This window comes from Pagrus pagrus (assembly GCF_965226575.1).
Source record: "Pagrus pagrus genome assembly, chromosome: 17".
Classification (NCBI taxonomy): Eukaryota; Metazoa; Chordata; class Actinopteri; order Spariformes; family Sparidae; genus Pagrus; species Pagrus pagrus.
In genome coordinates this window covers 25,273,011-25,289,882 of record NC_140201.1, presented here as the reverse complement: position 1 = coordinate 25,289,882, position 16,872 = coordinate 25,273,011, and the positions used below count along the sequence as shown (strand labels likewise).

General features: G+C 40.7%; 1 protein-coding gene across 3 annotated transcripts in view; it reads right to left on the bottom strand.

Annotated features, from left to right (window-relative positions):
* Positions 1-16,872, bottom strand: part of LOC311273189 (retinoic acid receptor beta-like) — a 229,179-nt gene that overhangs the window by 22,753 nt on the left and 189,554 nt on the right. For all 3 annotated transcript variants that reach the window (XM_084380121.1, XM_084380120.1, XM_084380122.1), the window contains 2 exons: positions 10,353-10,513; positions 2,706-2,882 (listed from right to left, as the gene is read on the bottom strand). In XM_084380121.1, coding sequence (XP_084236247.1) covers positions 2,706-2,882; positions 10,353-10,513 — 338 coding nt within the window. The remainder of the gene's footprint in view (positions 1-2,705; positions 2,883-10,352; positions 10,514-16,872) is intronic.

Below are 16,872 nucleotides of genomic sequence, written 5' to 3'. Positions count from 1 at the left end.
ACATCACACATCCACTCAACACCCACTTTCACCCCACTGCCTTCAGGGCAGAGGTACAGAGCACTGAGGTGCAGAAGGGCTCGCTTTCGGGAAAAGCCTGATCCCCTCAGCTATAACTGTCCTTAACAATAGGGCTTGCTGAACAAACACAAGTGCGGTTTTGTAATTGCTGTGTAGTGCTGTGTGTTTTTTACAGTGTGTTGTTGTATTTACTGTTTTTGAATACTATCTGGTGTATGTATTGTCTGTCTGAAAATACAGTGCTGTGAAAAAGAATTTCCCCTTGGGATAATAAAGTCTAAGTCTAAGTCCTGACCAGCTGGCTGCTGCTCTTCTTGGATAACACTCCTCCTCTGGAGCCTCTCTTCACTCCCGGAGAGTCTCTGGGTGAGAGAGAGAGCGGACAGACTGAATGTCTGAAGAGCCCTCAATGAGCAGCCAGGTGGAAAATGCCGACTTGCCAAAACGGAGTCGTTCAAGCTGGGTTTGCATGGAGCTCTGCATACACTCTGCCTGCCCACTTTCTCTAGTCGAGAGACACAGCTGTGGGTCGGTGTGTTTAAACGGGAAAATCAGCTGGCAATCTCCCACTACAAGCTAATGCTAAACAAGTCGTTAGGTGTCCTGGTGGAATAAAACGGACTCTGTCTGACATTTAATCCTTAAGATAACAACAAAGGAGGACATATTTGAGTATGAGAGAAAGACTAGCACAGTGGAAATAATTATTTTCTGTTCTCCTCTTGGATTTTGCTACAAATAACGTTTCATGTCAATCCAGGTCAACCTGCATATGAGATGATGGAGACTGACCCTGGCTCTGATATTAGCCTAGACCCAACGTCACTGCTCACTCTGCTAGCTAAAGGAGGAGCTGCTACACATTGCAAGCAGCTGAAATTACGGCCCACCAGGCTGGAGACATGCAGTCACACACTGCACACACCGTCCCAGGAGGGGACAGTTGATGCTTTATCTTGTTGCAACTTTTTTCTGCTCTGTATTTTAAAACTTTATTTTACTGGAAATGCTGTCAAATGTAGTGCCATATCAATAATATGTGTAGAATTTTACTGGACCAGCCAAACAGGTGGCTTGTTGTAATGTGTTGCTAATCAACCTCTAAGAAAGTCTAAGGGTCTAACAGGTAGGAAATAATGATGATCTCTCTTTTATTTTGCAGTACAATTTTCTTGAAATGTGTCGCTAATTAACGTCTAAGAACGTCTAATAAGGTGCTAACAAGGTTGTAATTAGTAACAAATGACCCTGTAATAAAGTGAAACAATGTTAAATAAAGCCCAAATAAATGCATCATCCTATGTTCTGTGTTTGTCTGATTATGTCTGATTATTAATATGGCACTACGTTTGTCAATTTACAGTCAGTGTTGTTTAATGAAGCCATCGTAGGTCCCTGTTTGTAGCATTAAGTGTAGCATTAAGTGTGGTGTCTGCAGTACTACTTGGTAGTAAGGGTAAAATGGCGTCTAAATATATTTTGGATCTGATATGGTATTGCATTTGATTTTTACTGCATGATCTTGTAAAATAGTATGTAATAGTGTATGAGGATCTCATATTTGGAGTATTATTCAGTATAGTTGTGTCTACATTTAGTACATTAGGTCTAATAATGCATTACATGCTGTTTTGTAATTAAAAACTAAATTAATGATTTAGGTAATTGGGTGTATGGTTTATAATGAGGGTATAACCCTTTACTCTTATTTCTACTTTTTGTCTGTTTTGATAAATACAAAATTAAGCTTGTTACACTCATTAGTTAGTTAAGATATAACCGTAATTTTTAAAATGTTCTAATAAAGAACATTTAATTTATAGTTTTTGTCTAAGTTGATACAAATTATGGCATATTATGTGTTATTAGATTATTGAGGGTATAACTCTTTATTTACTATTTAATAAAGACAAAATTATTTCTAGTTTTTTGTCAAATTTAGCACAAATGATGGCTTATTACAGTTAGTTTACCCTAAAATAAAGTGGGACCATGTGTTGTGCTTCTTGTTCCCAAACTCTGATGTTTGAGCTTCACTGTGCAGTTTGTTTTCACATTCATCTGCATTTCTCAATTCAACACAAGCATGTTTTAGTGTCATTAGATCTAGCTTAGAGTAATCAGTGCCCAATATGCATTTATACAGTTGTGATATGGAAACTTGAAAGGTCTAGGTCATATATTACACTGAGAGTGGACGAGCAAATAGGAGATATCTTGTGTCCAGCAGTTCAAATTTTTGATATGAGCAATGGTTTCATAATTCATATCTTGTGGATCTTTCATTGAGGGAGGAGTAGGTGTCATTTAAGAACTGTTTTATGACATAAGTTTATGTTTTGTTTAAACACCATATCAGACACACATTTTTATTCCAAGCAGAGAATTTTTATGGAGGAAATCTTCAAGCACATTTAAAATCGTCTTTATTTCTATGTGAGTGTACTGCATACTATAAAACAATATAATCATTTAAGGTATACTAAGTTAGCAGCGTTAGTAAAAAAACAACCATTATGATTGACTTAAGATGCTGACTGCAGCATGTCAGAAACTATTGTGCTGAGGTTGCTACCAGCTTGGAAAAAAATGCACCACAGTGTGGCCACTTTAACAACAGAAACATGAATCTCATCCCCTTAACACCCAGTTTGTTCCACCAAAATAAAAGCGAGAGCACCCACCAGAATATCCAGGCAGGCAGCTTTCAGGAGCGTGATCTGGTCTGCAATGGTCAGCCCTGTGAAGCCAGGCACTCGTTTGGCAAATTCCACGATCTTGATAATGCACTTAGTGGCCAGCTCGCTGAACTTGTCCCACAGGCCCAGGTCCAGCCTCACACGGTGGTCTGCACTCGAGTTCTGCAACACACATACAATCACAAACAGGGAGGAGGGCGTCAGGTGAAGAGGCAGCTGCTTCTGTCATTGCATTGCTGCTGCTAATGATCTCCTTAGTGCACCCTCTTCACTCTGCTCTATACAGTATGTGTCACACTTACATACAGTAAGTAGGCTCCATAAGACCTGAGCTCTCAAAAAGACTGGCAGGATTGTTGTTATGAATATGCTCGGGTGGCTCGGGCCTGCGATAATGAGCGCAACAATGTCAGTGGAATCCTTTGGCAATGATGGGATGCAGAAACAGAGCTGTGACAGGAAGCAAGGAGCAGTGTGAAGCCAGAGGTGCCATTAAAACAGCTATATGGTCCAGAACCTACATAAACACTGGAGGGGAGCAAGGATTGGTGGAAGCCAGGGAGCAATGAAGGCATAGCCACAGATCGCAATGTGTGAAAAGAGGAAAAAGTGGAGGTAAATGTGCTGTAAGACACCAGAGAGAGAGAAAGACAGGAAATGACAGATGAAAGGGAGGAAAGTTAAGTATGTAAGAACAGACAGGCATTGTGGGAGTGAGGAGGGAAGAGAAGGGTGAGTTTATCCTCATGGAGGTGATGTGTAAGCTGAGGTGAGTTTGATGAGTTTGTTGATTAAAATTGACATGACAGCTGGTGTTATTCATCTCTGATATACTATATATATGTATTTATTTATTTATTTATTTTTCTTCTGATTATTGTTTTTGTCTTTACCAAGAGAAATCATTCAGCAACTTTCAACAGGATTTGTTTTAAAAGATAAATGTGTTTCATTATTTGGTCTTATTTATGTAATTTTGGTCATTATTTCAATCAGTTATGATAACACTGTAATATAAATAAAGGAAAAGCATCGAGAGCGCCTGAAATGTTAGAATTATGTGATGGAGTTCAACCCAACCTGAGCCAGACAGATCCCCACAGCCCTTTGGTTGTTTTGTTGTGCAAAGCTTCAGTGCTTGTGCCAGGTTCAGGTTCAGGTTCAGGTTCTGGTATATAGGCCTTTTTTCTCAAAAGACATTTTTACATGAGACAGTAGGAAAAGCACAGGTACACACATACTGTCATGGCTTGCTGGGACCCATGCATAGAACAGATCCATTGTTAATGTTATTTGTACATGTGCAAGTAAAAATAGTCAAGTTTCCTTTCAAACGTGCCACAGATTTGAACTTAATTCTATTATTCTATCCACTAATGTTATGTGAGTAGAAAGACATGGTTGCATCGAGATAATACGCTGATGGGACCAATTCTCCACTAGGTGCTGTTCATTGTAGAAAAGGTATACAAGATAGTTTGTTTGTCATTATACAGTGCTTTGTTGCATAATGAAATTAAAGCCTAATGAAATCAAACCTAGAACACATATATACAGTTATTTATAAACATATATACATAAACACATAAACAGGAACTATTTCTGTAGTGCACTTACATTCACCATCAGGGTGAATGTAAGACTTCAGGGATGACCACCTCTCCTTGTCCTGCTGTAGTTCTCTGACGCTCAGAACAAATTACGCCTGTCGAGTGCGACAGCTTGGTCCAGGATGTTGTGGTGTAGACAGGTCGCTGTAAAGATGTGTAAAGTCTCTGAGTCCCATTTGTCCATTTCATTTTCATGAAACCAGACATTAGCCAGGAGCAGAGGCTCTGATGCCTCAGTGGAAACTTCAGTGATGATATCACATGCTTCATGTATGTCATGATTAATTCGCTATGCCTGTTTCCATCGCACTTTTTCCACATTTTCTTTAAAAACAGGTGGGTGAAACCACACTTAATGTGTGCAGTGAAAAAGGCCCGTAGTGTACTGTATATGCACCCTGGGAAGAAGGAGGAGGCACAGTGTGTAGGCAGGGAGAATCTTGAGCTTATCTTGACATATTGGGAGAAAAGAGCCTTTCTGTTGGTCCAAAGCAAGCACATCACTACTTCTTTGAAGAAGTAATAAAATAAATACAGCCTCTGGTCTTGGGAGGGATGGGTCTGGTCTTAAAGGTTTGAGTGCAGGCAGGGTTCAGCTCTCTGTCTGATTCTCTGACTGCTCACAAATCTTACCACAATACCACCACAAGCAGTTGGTGGTTTTAATGCTGTGGCTGATTGTTGTAAATGTGTAGCAGGTATACTGTCTACCATTTTCACCATCTTAGTTTAACATGTGAGCATGTTAACATTTCCTAATTAGCACTAATACTAATGCAGGTATTTGATAATAAACCCAAGTGTTGGGCAAATTTAAATTTTGACCAGATGATGCCGCAAGAGGAAGATCAACAAAGTCATTTGGATACACAAGACATAGAGTATTTCTACATATATATTTTTTTTTAATTAAATCTGGTAAGTAATGGCTCATATTGATATCTGACAGTTAAAACATGGCTAATTTGATCTAATCCTTCAAAATACTAGTTTGACGAAATAAACTCAAATCAAGTACAATTTTATGCCCAGGATGCAGCAATGGTGACCCTGCAAAATAGTAACATGGAGACAGGAGAGAATTCTGACTGAAATAGACGGCCAGTGGCAGGCTTATACCTACAGCCTGCTTCCTGTGAGTCAGACTAGGTAAGGAAACTCCATCTGCAGAATACTGTTAGGGAAAAAGTAAGTAAGTGGAGATATATCACCATGTATCAGTCAGGTTGATCAGTGTTAAGAATGTATTGTTTTGGAATTTCTTCTAGTAGAATACATCCTTCTATTAGTGTCTGTTTTCCTTTGAGACTCAACTGCTCCACCTCTCTGAGTTTTTCACTGTGTAGCAGAGTGAGAACTGGAGCATATAAACAAACAATAAACAACTATATATAAAGTGCTCTTGACAGCATCAAAAGATTTGTGCCACAGCCTGGTCCTGCAGAAACATTGTGATGTGTGAGGAGTGTGCACAGTACGATTCACAGGCCTCAGGAGAGATGGAATAAAGCCTGTACGCAGCTGTAATCGACTGATACACAGGCTTTTATCTTCACATCATATATACAACTGCAAAGAGACATTGACAAAGAGGGTTTGGTGTCTCCAGACAAACTCCTTGGAAGTTAAAGCTGTAATGAACTTGGTAGCACAAAGCAAACTTGATGTATAGACAATGTTATTGGCATGACCTGTTTAAAGTCACAGGATTTAGTTGTGACTTAATTTGGTGATATCTGACTTGTTTATGCTCTTACGTTAGCGACCAAGTTAGTGTTGGGGTAACTTACCATTTTCAGTGTGTAGGTTGCTAGCTTGGGGGTTGTTGTTGTTTCCGACTAATGTGTACTTTAGATGGAGGAGACTGCTGACTGAAATAGTCCCGCATTGGCAGGCTTATATACACAGTCTGGTGAGTCAGACTGTCTTTATGTTGTCTGGACCTGTATCCATCTACCTTGCCATCTTCTGCATTTGGGTCAAATCCCCGCTGGTTTGCACAACCAGCCACAACAGAAAATAAAGCATTACATAATTAAAGTATATCAAAACTCAGACAAAGGAAATATTAAAGTTAAAGATTTGGACTTTTAAGTCATATGTGATATAATTTATTAATTTCGTTTTATTCTTGTCAGGGTTGAAAAGCCTCTGGAACAGACCAAGGACTTTATACTGAATCCCAGAATAATGAAATTAATGTATGTGGTCTTGAGTAAGAGAAGCAGAATCACTACGCATCAGTTACAGATTTAATTTACCAGTGGAGAGAAGTGATATTGATCCTATTAATACCATTCCCACTGAGCAAAACATATCCAAAAAACATCAATTCAACATCTTTGTCGGTGTTGAAAAGAAGTTTTTGCGACTACTTTTTTAGACATCTTTGCAACAGTCACTACTTCTCCAAGTGACATTCTTACAGGGTTCAGAATGAAACTTTTATAATGTCATTTTAGACATCTTCTCAACTTCAATTACTGACGTCCAAAGGACAGCTTCTTGTGGTTCAAAATTCAAGTTTTCATGATGGCCCGATTTCACTCCATGGTAGGTAGAGTTCACCTGGTGGAGTGCGTGCTCCATGTGCTGAGGTTGAGGCTGGAGGTTCACCTCTGCCCTGTAGCTTTTTCTGCATGTACTTAGAATTGGGCTGTCATAAAAACTTTCATTTTGAACAATAAGGATTTGACAGTTTGAACTTCACTACAGTGGTCAGGATTGACACCAGCTTCTTTTTGTACATCAATTGTAAAAACGTATAGTGTTTCTATTAGCTTGTTGGAGACAGCTGGAGTGGGCCTCTACTCAGCAGCACATCGATCCTCCTGAGGTTGTTACTGTGAAGCAGTTAGCACCGCTGCTGGCTGCTGGACACTGTCACGAGGAAACAATCTATTGTGTGGTCACCCCGAGAGAGAGAGAGAGAGAGAGAGAGAGAGAGAGAGAGAGAGAGAGAGAGAGAGAGAGAGAGAGAGAGAAATGGAGATAATGGGAGACAGAGAAGAGCAGTGAGAGAGAGAGAGAGAGAGAGGGAGAGAGAGAGAGAGAGATCATTAAATATGATCCGGGGTTAAGTGAGAGGCACATTAGGGCCGTGCTTAAATCACAGATAACGAGCTATAGTCGACACAACAGCACTACGGACGCACATTCAGCTGATTGATGTCCGATTTGATGGGGAGGGAGGAGGTGCTGAGACCTGAGTGTGTGTGTGACTGTGTGAGAAAGAGAGAGCGTGTTTGCACAACACACATATGTCGGGGGATGGAGGTGGCTAATATTAAAGCAACTTATCTTGCTCTTCCCTCTGGGTGGAGAGGAAAAGGGAAGAGAAAGGGGGAGCTGAGGACGGAGGAGGGTGAGATAATTCGCAGTTGGATTTGTTTTTAACCCCCCCTGCAATCTCAGTCAATTACACAAGTCCTATAATTCAATAGAGCGAAACAAGGAAGTTGCCAGGGAATTCTAATTTCATTTAAGAACATTTATCCAAACAAATTAGACAAGTTGCGACATTAGAAAAGAAGCCGGCAGTGCAGAAATGAGCGCTATGCAGTCCATCAGCAGGCTCTTGTGTACAGATGCAGAAGGGAGAAGGTAGTAAGAGCAGCCAGCACCTGTGATGGATAGTGATGGTAGACAAATTGTAATGTGACTAATATCTCCAGGGTGGGCCGTGTACTGTGCAACAGCAGCAGCCGCCGCCGCTGCCTGCAGCCACCGGGCCCCACCGGGCCCCACCGAGCCTCCTCGAGCCCCGCCGAGCCCCGCTGATCGTTAATGTTTTATTTTGTCTTTGAAACTGCCATGCTCGTTTTTCATCACCATCACTGTCAATGAAGCGTTATTCATTGTCGAGCTAAGCCCTCTCACTCGCGCAGCTATCTCCGCTAACCCAGCAATGAACTCCTAAATCACTGCAGACTAGGATTTGAATATTTCACCACATAATTGGAGCTTTAACCTAATCTAGGGGCGCGGGAGCTCCTCTTGTGTTTCCGACGAGGAGGATTCAAAAGGCGCATCAGGATCCAATCGCTTGTGATAATGAGGAACTTCTCACAGTCTGTGAGCAAGCATAATTACCACTGATCCAGATTAAGGCTTTATCTGAGGCCCAACTGCTACTCCAGCAAACAGCAAACACTGGCTTGTATCATAACCAGGGAGCAAGATTTTTGCTATTTTGTCCTCCTATTTTCAGCTGAGGATTTAGCCTCAATGCAGACTATTTATTTTGTCAAATCAAGAAGTGTCTCATGGGAGACAGAATGGGATGAGGGTGGAGTACAGCGGGGTTTCAGCGATTAACAGCTTTGTGTTCAGACTGAAAGGGGAAAAATAAAGAGTTATGGAGAGGGAAGCTCACTATACAGTCAAACTACAGCAGCAGCAGCAGCAGCAGCGTACAGCTGCACACAGTGGAAAGCTAATGGCTGCGCTATATGCCAATTTTCTCCATTTTCACATCTCTCACCCATCCCAGCTCTAAAGTTTATTGTCAGTGACTGAATGATTTTCTTCACTGCAACAAGAGAGACATTACCGCACATTAGGGCTGCTCAGCGTATTTGTTTATCTTAGTATAAACAGTGTTTTACATGATTGACAGGTGTCATGAGATTTCCAAAACTAGCACCACCAAATCATTAAACATCCTACTCCCCCTTCCTGCTCTCCAACCCTCCCCACTGAAGAGTGTTTGTGGAGCGCCAGTGTCAATCATAGCACACTCCCGCCGACTGTAATCTATATGTAAGTCAGCTTAAAAACAAACACATTAGAAGCTGTCAGCTCCCTGCACAATGCTGCCATGCGTACGTGTCAATCAAAGTGCCGCTATCTCTGCTTGCTATCCACCCATCAGCTGTCCTGCAGCTCCAACCGCTTGCCTGTCAAAGCGTCACAAAACTCAGTCGAACAAGGGTTTGCAGCATCACATACTCGCTCTGACATTTGTATGACCTCCAACTCTTGCACAGAGTCATGACAAGTGCAGAACCCTTCCCACGGGGGTAATAGAAGCTTGTTGTCACTCAGATGAGGGGAATATACTGTCCTTTACAGGGTTGGCCACTTTGGGATTGGACAAGCGAGGGCCTGATGTGTCTAAATGACAAGTTTCTTCTCCAAGGTCTTGCATGAATTAGCATCGCCTCGCTATGTGGCCTTTCATGGGTTGTTAGTTTAGCGCAGGGCCCCATGTTTGAGGGTTTGATGGTTCGAGGGATAGAGGGTTTGAGGGAGGTTCAGGGACGGCATAGAACTCTCAACCTTGACGTCTGCTGAGAGATGACAAGAGGAATAAAGCCCTCACAAACCCTGACATCAATTCTCGACACCCAGCTTAGTACTGTCGCATATCACCACACAAATCCATCACTTACATATGCGGTTTGAATTCCTGAAGCAGATAATGATGCCAGCTGGATTAGCTGTATTTATTCCACTCTTCAGAAATGTCAAAAAACATTAGGTGTCTGCCTGACTGATGGGCAGCTGCCTGGCTGATGATGAGGGTTTCATGTTGGCAGCTGCAGCATCTCTCTTTGACTTCTCTTCTTGCTGTTGTAACATATAAAAACCGAGGTAAACAAACCCTACGACCATCTCGGATCCATCTCACCAGAGGCAGCTGGAAGTCATGATGTGTTAGCTGCACAGCCCTAATATGACACATGCCTTTTATTGTCTTTCCATCATAGTTAATGTCCAATCAATAGCTATTGAGAGAAGAAGAAGAGGAAGTGTCGGTATGCATTTGCCTGGACAGTCAGCGGTGTACATCTGAACTCTCTGGCTGCATTTGAGGAGGGTTTAGATGTAGTACAGTGCACTCACAGTTAGTTTGCAAGATCTGATCAAAGGAGCATATGGCGCCATCGGCAAAACAGGGTCACAGAGTCAAAGACACATTGTAGCTCTTTTATGTTTTTGATTTAAAAAGAAGGCAACCAAGCATGTTTATTGATCCACTGTATAGAAGTACACTTACACCACAGGACAGTTAACTCACCGTGGTGTATTTGCCAAGCTGGCAGAGGGAGGGGAAGGTTTCTTGATGCGCCTTACGGATCTTTTCAATGATGGTCTCCAGTTCTGCTGTCAACTCGTAGCTCTCCACCAGGTCCGGCTTTGGGCTCTCCTTCTTCTTCTTATTCCGGTCATTTCGAACAGCTGAAGGAGAACGGGGGATTAGGATTAGCGTCAACAATGACTTTCAAATAGGCGACTTGATCATCCATGCAAATGTGGATGGTGGTGGAGTGAAAACACAAATAAAAGACAGCTTGAGAAACAACAATACATTGCTGCTTGTAGGCATTTTCCCGCTTACTCTTAAGAGATGCAGCAAGTTGTTAAGTTCTAAATGGAGACTTTGTATAAGGGCAAAAAGTGTAGCTGCAGTCTGCTCTGTCAGCTCAACCAGTCTCTGACAGCTCACTGCCACTGGCAACGTCTCAAGAAGGGAGAAAACAAAACTGTCTGTGAAAACTCAAGTGTGTCACAAATGGATTATGTGATTTGTGGCCAGGTTCAAATAATTACCCTGATCAGTTTCCTCTTACAGCTATTGTGTTACAGTATTTTTTTAGGTAGCTGACAAAGGTTGAGAGTGTTTTTTTATTTTTAGATTATTATTATTATTATTATTATTATTATTATTATTATTCTGTTTAAAGTTACTTCATAATTGTAACTAATAATACTTATACTTTAAGCCATTTTGTTTTGTAACTTTTTTTTTAAAACTAAACTGGCAGTATACAACTTTCTTTGCTTTAACTTATCATTCTGGAGTAAATACTGATTGCACATTTTTGCTGTTTGATACAGAAGCAAAACCCACAAGATTGTATTTTTTCATGACCTACTAAAGACCCTGTCTAATGTTGTCCAATTTAAAGGTTCAGAGTTTTTTTTTGCCTGAGTGACAGGCAGACTCTGCATACACACTGAGCCAATCACAATCATTCTTGAGCAATTTATCAAACTACTTTATTTTACTTTTTACTGCAAAAGAAAAAGAACCCCACTGATGGAGGAATCAAAGAAGGTGAAGAGGTGAATGTGAAGTGTCCATTGAGTGAATGGACGGCATTCACTCAATGGACAGACCTCCACTGTTGTGTCAAAGTCTGTTCCCCTGTTGAATCATAACTCATCTAAAATGGCTTGAAACTGGCATTCTTTCTACTAGATCAGTAAGTAACAACACCTGCCTACTTATTGATATAACCCAGTGAGCAAAGAGTGGTCTAGATCACGTCTTTTAGACATCATTTAAGGACATCCAAGACGTCTAAAAGACATCCTCTGGGGAGCCAGAATGAAAGTTTTTTATACGTCTTTTCTGGACGTTGTATAGACGTTTATATGTGGTTTATCGACTAATTCAGGCTGTCAGTGGACGTCTAGATTATGGCCTGACTCTCAACATCATTTTTTGACTAATTCTGGCTGTCAACAGACGTCCAGATCATGGCCAGTATGAACGTCTATTCTCAACTAATTCTCGATGTCAGCGGATGTCTAGATTATGGCCTGGCTATTGACATGGCCAGGCCATGATCTGGACGTCCATTTACATCCAAAATTAGTTGAGAATAGACGTTCATACTGGCTATGATCTGGACGATATATAAATGTCTATACAATGTCCAGAAAAGACGTATAAAAAACTTTCATTCTGGCTCCACAGAGGACGTCTTTTAGACGTCTTGGATGTCCATAAATGATGTCTAAAAGACGTGATCTAGACCACTCTTTGCTCACTGGGAACCTAGTGTTTTACTTCCTTTTCCTAGCACTGAGATTCTGAGTCAAACTGGGATTCTAACGGCTGTTTTTGCTTGGCTAGCTGTAGCCTTGTTGCTAAGCCCAGTTTGTTGTGCTTGTTGTATGTGAAAAGCACCCTGAGAGACTCGTGTCCACAGGGTTCTTTGCTTCATTAGGTGCACATCTTGCTGTCACAGGAGGAGACTCAAACAAATCAGTGAGGTTTATTACTCAACACACAGCATGATCATCCCAACATCACACATCTCTGATCAGCTGCACACTCCCGTCAAAAATAACAAGAGTTGAGCTGGAGAGAAAGAGCTGGGCCCTTTTGTCAGCACTGCGGCACCCAAGGGACCTTCCTTGGCTGACAACAGTCACATCCTCTGCCCTAGTTTGCCATAAAACCCTTTATATTTATGCACTAAAGCCAGCTCGTGATCCCACATTGCACTAACATGTTTGAATGGAAGAAAAGAGACCTGCTGAGTGTGGGTTGGGGTTGACTCCTAGTACACAGAAACAGTGGTGGTACGTGAAGGCATCTGTGAGAAAGCCATCATACTGCTTGTATGGCTTGCCATACTCACACACCGACATCAACTACATTTTGTATAGGTATGATGTATAGCTCCTTTAAAATGAGCCAGATTTATTGCTTATATTGGATTTTATGTTGGTGTAACTGCAAGAAATAGTGGTTTGCAAATGTTTGTTGAAATTTTTTTTTTGTCAAAAACATCGAGTAGCTGTCAGAAATTCCCGATACCTCTGACTCAAAATTCCACTATTGCTATGCAGTGGTAAAACAGAACATTTATGCCAGTTTATGGATTAATTACAGATGTTGGAGTATGTTTCAATGAGTTTCATTGTTTCTAGTAGTGATGATGTTCTAGGAAGAGCAATATGTAATCGCGAGATATAGAATATCATAGAATGGCTGCAGATAGTGGTTCAATGAAAATGGTGAAGAGGATAGGAGAGAGTGGGCATCCTTGCCAAGTTGCCCCATTCAGTGTAAAGCTTTGTGATGCTAGTCCTTTGGTGATTACAGTGGCTGAAGGTGCAGTGTATAGAATTTGATCACAGCTGATAAATTATTCCCCTAAAGCCAGATTTTTGCGTTGTGGACCATGTACTTTGTAATTAATTTGGACTTTGTTTGTTTCCTCTGTTGGGTTACTTACAGTAATGTCTTTGAGTTGTTTGATTTTTTGTTCCTGTTCACCTTCCTGTTCTTTCTTTTTTTATAAGCGGAGAATTAAATTATTTTACCTCTTATTATACCTGCTTTTCCATTTCCCATAAAAGAGGCAGTGAGGACTTTGGAGAATCATTTATTTCAGGAAGGATGCCCACTCCTTTTTAATGAGGCTGTCAAATTCTGGATATTTGAGAAGAGATGACTTAAAGCGCCATCTGGTGATGGGTTTGTGTAGACTGTGTAGAGGCACTGTCACTAATGAATTAATTACCTGCAATAATTTAATTGCAGGTAAGGAAGTGCTTCAATGCTTAAAGCCTCCCCTCCAATGTCTTGGTATTTCTATGATATTTCAGCCACACTGTTTGCCAACTTGACTTTTTTGCTCAAAGTCTCAAAATTTACGCTGTTGCTAATATGGAATAATGAAGTATGATTATAGTAGAATCTGGGAGTCATACGTCATCCTCCAACAGGGATTACAAAAGCAGTGTGGCTAAGAAACAGAGCAGTGTTTAGTGTGTGAGTGGTCAAGCAAGAGAAGGAGAGATAGCCCCAGTGGTTGCAGACAGGTGTTAGCCACCGGAGGGGGGAAGTTTTGCAGAGAAGTTGTTTAGCAGCAGTTAATGTACAGTACAGGTTTCAATAAAGCTCCTCAATACACAAGAACGTCTGTTTGAGGACAGCTATCACTATCCCTGCTAACATCATGCTAGTGCTTGTCCATGCTAATACTGATGCTATCGCTAATCCACGCTAATGATGTTGACCTTGCTAGAACAGCAGTCTGATTGCCATGATAATAACTACATATGACTATTAACCACGCCCCCATTGTCTGTTTGAGAAAGAACACTGACCATTAGACAGGCAGAAACACTAACCGGAGGGGGGCTTTAAGTATGAGTGGTGAACTGGTGAGAAGAATACATTTTCTCGTGTTGCTGGGTGTTGCAGTCGCCAACTATCGCCAAGAACAAAATATCTCATGAACTGTTTTGTTGTTTCGGAGCAGTTGCTTTTCAACTGATGCGTTGATAGCTGAATTTAAGTTTCCTCCTATTATTAATGGGAAGTTAGAACTGATGGACATGGAGGCAATAAAGAAGTAAAAAAAGGATGGGTCATCAGTATTTGGGATGTAGACATTACCAATTATTACTGGGCTGTTGTTGATTGATATGTTAATGATGGTTAAACGTCCTTTCAGGTCCGTTGATGGTGAAGGTTCTTTGTATTGTAATGATCTGAGAATATTCTTTTGAATTCTGATGATTCTAATATGTTATGGTCTTATTCAGAAAGATGCGTTTCTTGTAATAAATTGCTTGGAGTTTGGCCAGATGATTCAATATTTCGCAAATATTCCAAGTTGCAAGCTGGCACACCTAACAGTCAACGGCTACCTCTCCCACCAACACCAGCAAGACTAGACTCAAGAGTGTTGATGGTCAGAGGGGTTATGATATTGAGCGATTATAGTGCTAATCCCCATAATCAGGCATTAACCCAGGATGGATCCTACCTCAAACATATCATCTGTTTTATCAACAACACTTCATATCCTTAATCTAGTCTCCCCTGATACACATGAACTACATCAACACAATTCCCTTATGATTAACAAATATGAATAGAGCTGGGATCTAACAAAATAGGTCAATACTTTCACATACACATAGTCTAAGAGCCGAATCAGTCAGAATCAGGGAGTCCATATGGTGTTCATATCTGTTTAATTTTGACATATGGGATATCGCTTGCTCTCCACATCACAGGGCCGTCACAATGCATCATGATGAAGGACGAGTCAATATCATTTTGTGTATTTTGAGAATTAGACTGAATGTTTTGGTCAGGCGTGGCCTCATGATGAGAACTGTCACTGCTGAGATGCAGCAGTGATGTGCTAACATTAATCCCTCCATACATTCTGACCTACATCTATATATCCATTATTACACTGGAGTAATTTCCACAACATCAACTGTGATCAGACAATTAATTAAGCAAACTTTGACAGTGACAAGGTTCTGTACTTCATTACAACAGACTGATTTGGATTGGATTCAGATGAATAATAACAATGACTACATTTAACTAAACAAATGGAACAAAGAAAAGAGATGGTGGACAAAGACTGGACCAGTTTTTGGAGTGTTACTTTAAGGTATTTCCTGCTTCATATCTGGCAATGATAATCTTCAAAGATGTCAAATGAAACCAGTGACAATGGAATTGATCCTAACCTTGTCTCTCATCATGTGTTTGTAATGTCAGTGTGGAGGCAGTGGGAGGGGTTTGACTGACAGAGCCTTGAGCTCTGCTGCTCCACAGAGAAAAACTGCTATCACTGACCACAGCAGCAGCAGATAGAGAGGACAGTGGAGTGGTGGATCAGACTGGAGCAACAGAGGCCTGCCAGACATCTCTCCAGTGCACAAAATCAAAACAAGTATGGTCCCAATATTGGCATTTATAAAATCAGATACGGGAAGGACAAAGGGAAAAACAATAAAATAATACATTCTGTGGCCAACAAGGGCAGATATTTTTCAACTTAACAAAACTAAAGCAAATTAAGAAAAAATCACAATTTTACAGCACATGTACAGCATTTAGGGAAATAGCTACATATACACAACACTACCAATCACTGAAATACGCGACAGAAAAGATAACTGTAGTGTTTTCAGAGCCAACTATGTCCAAGGCACATTCAGCACCCGGCCCGTAGTTACAACTGAGGACATGAGTCATGAGGTGAAGTCCTCGTCAAAGTTCAATATTTAAAAGCTCCTAAAATGTTAAAGTTTCCAATTCCTAAAACTACTTAGTTGTATAGCATATTTTGAATAAAGGATGTCATCATCTCACCAGAAGAACTAAACAGCTCTGCATATGCAACTCATTACACAACATACTGTATGTGTAACGACTGCTGACATGATGACAACAGTTACACTGCACAGCACCATCTCTGAATGAACAATGAGCATACCTGCTGCAGTCACACTGTCTGCTATCATCTACTCCAAAAGTGGCCTGGCTTCGGCGAATGTTCATGGATTAGGGCAATCAATATGTTTGCAGACACAAGTCAGTTTCTTGTGGGTCATTGTGCTTGCTAAAGATTTTTGCAAGATTTTCTTTTTCCTGTTGGTCTTTATGCTGTGCCTTCATGTATCAGAATCTCTACAGACTGGAAACAGGTACAGATAGAGAGTGTGTCTAGTGATTATTACAGAAATGTTAATGAGAAATGCCTCTTCTTTTTTCTATGTACCTACCTATATATATATATATATATATATATATATATATAGGCATTTTTTATTATCCCGATTGCAATGTTTTTAAAAAAAAACAAAAACATTTGTAAAGCGTCATCTAAACACCTGATACCTCTGGGTTAGTAACTTCAAAAACAGAGAGTAATGATATTGGGGCGAGGCTAAACCAGTTGGTCCATGAACATCCTTCTGTACACACAACATAGGAAAAACACTCAAAAACACTTTGCCCCATGAAAGGGGGGATGGTGCAG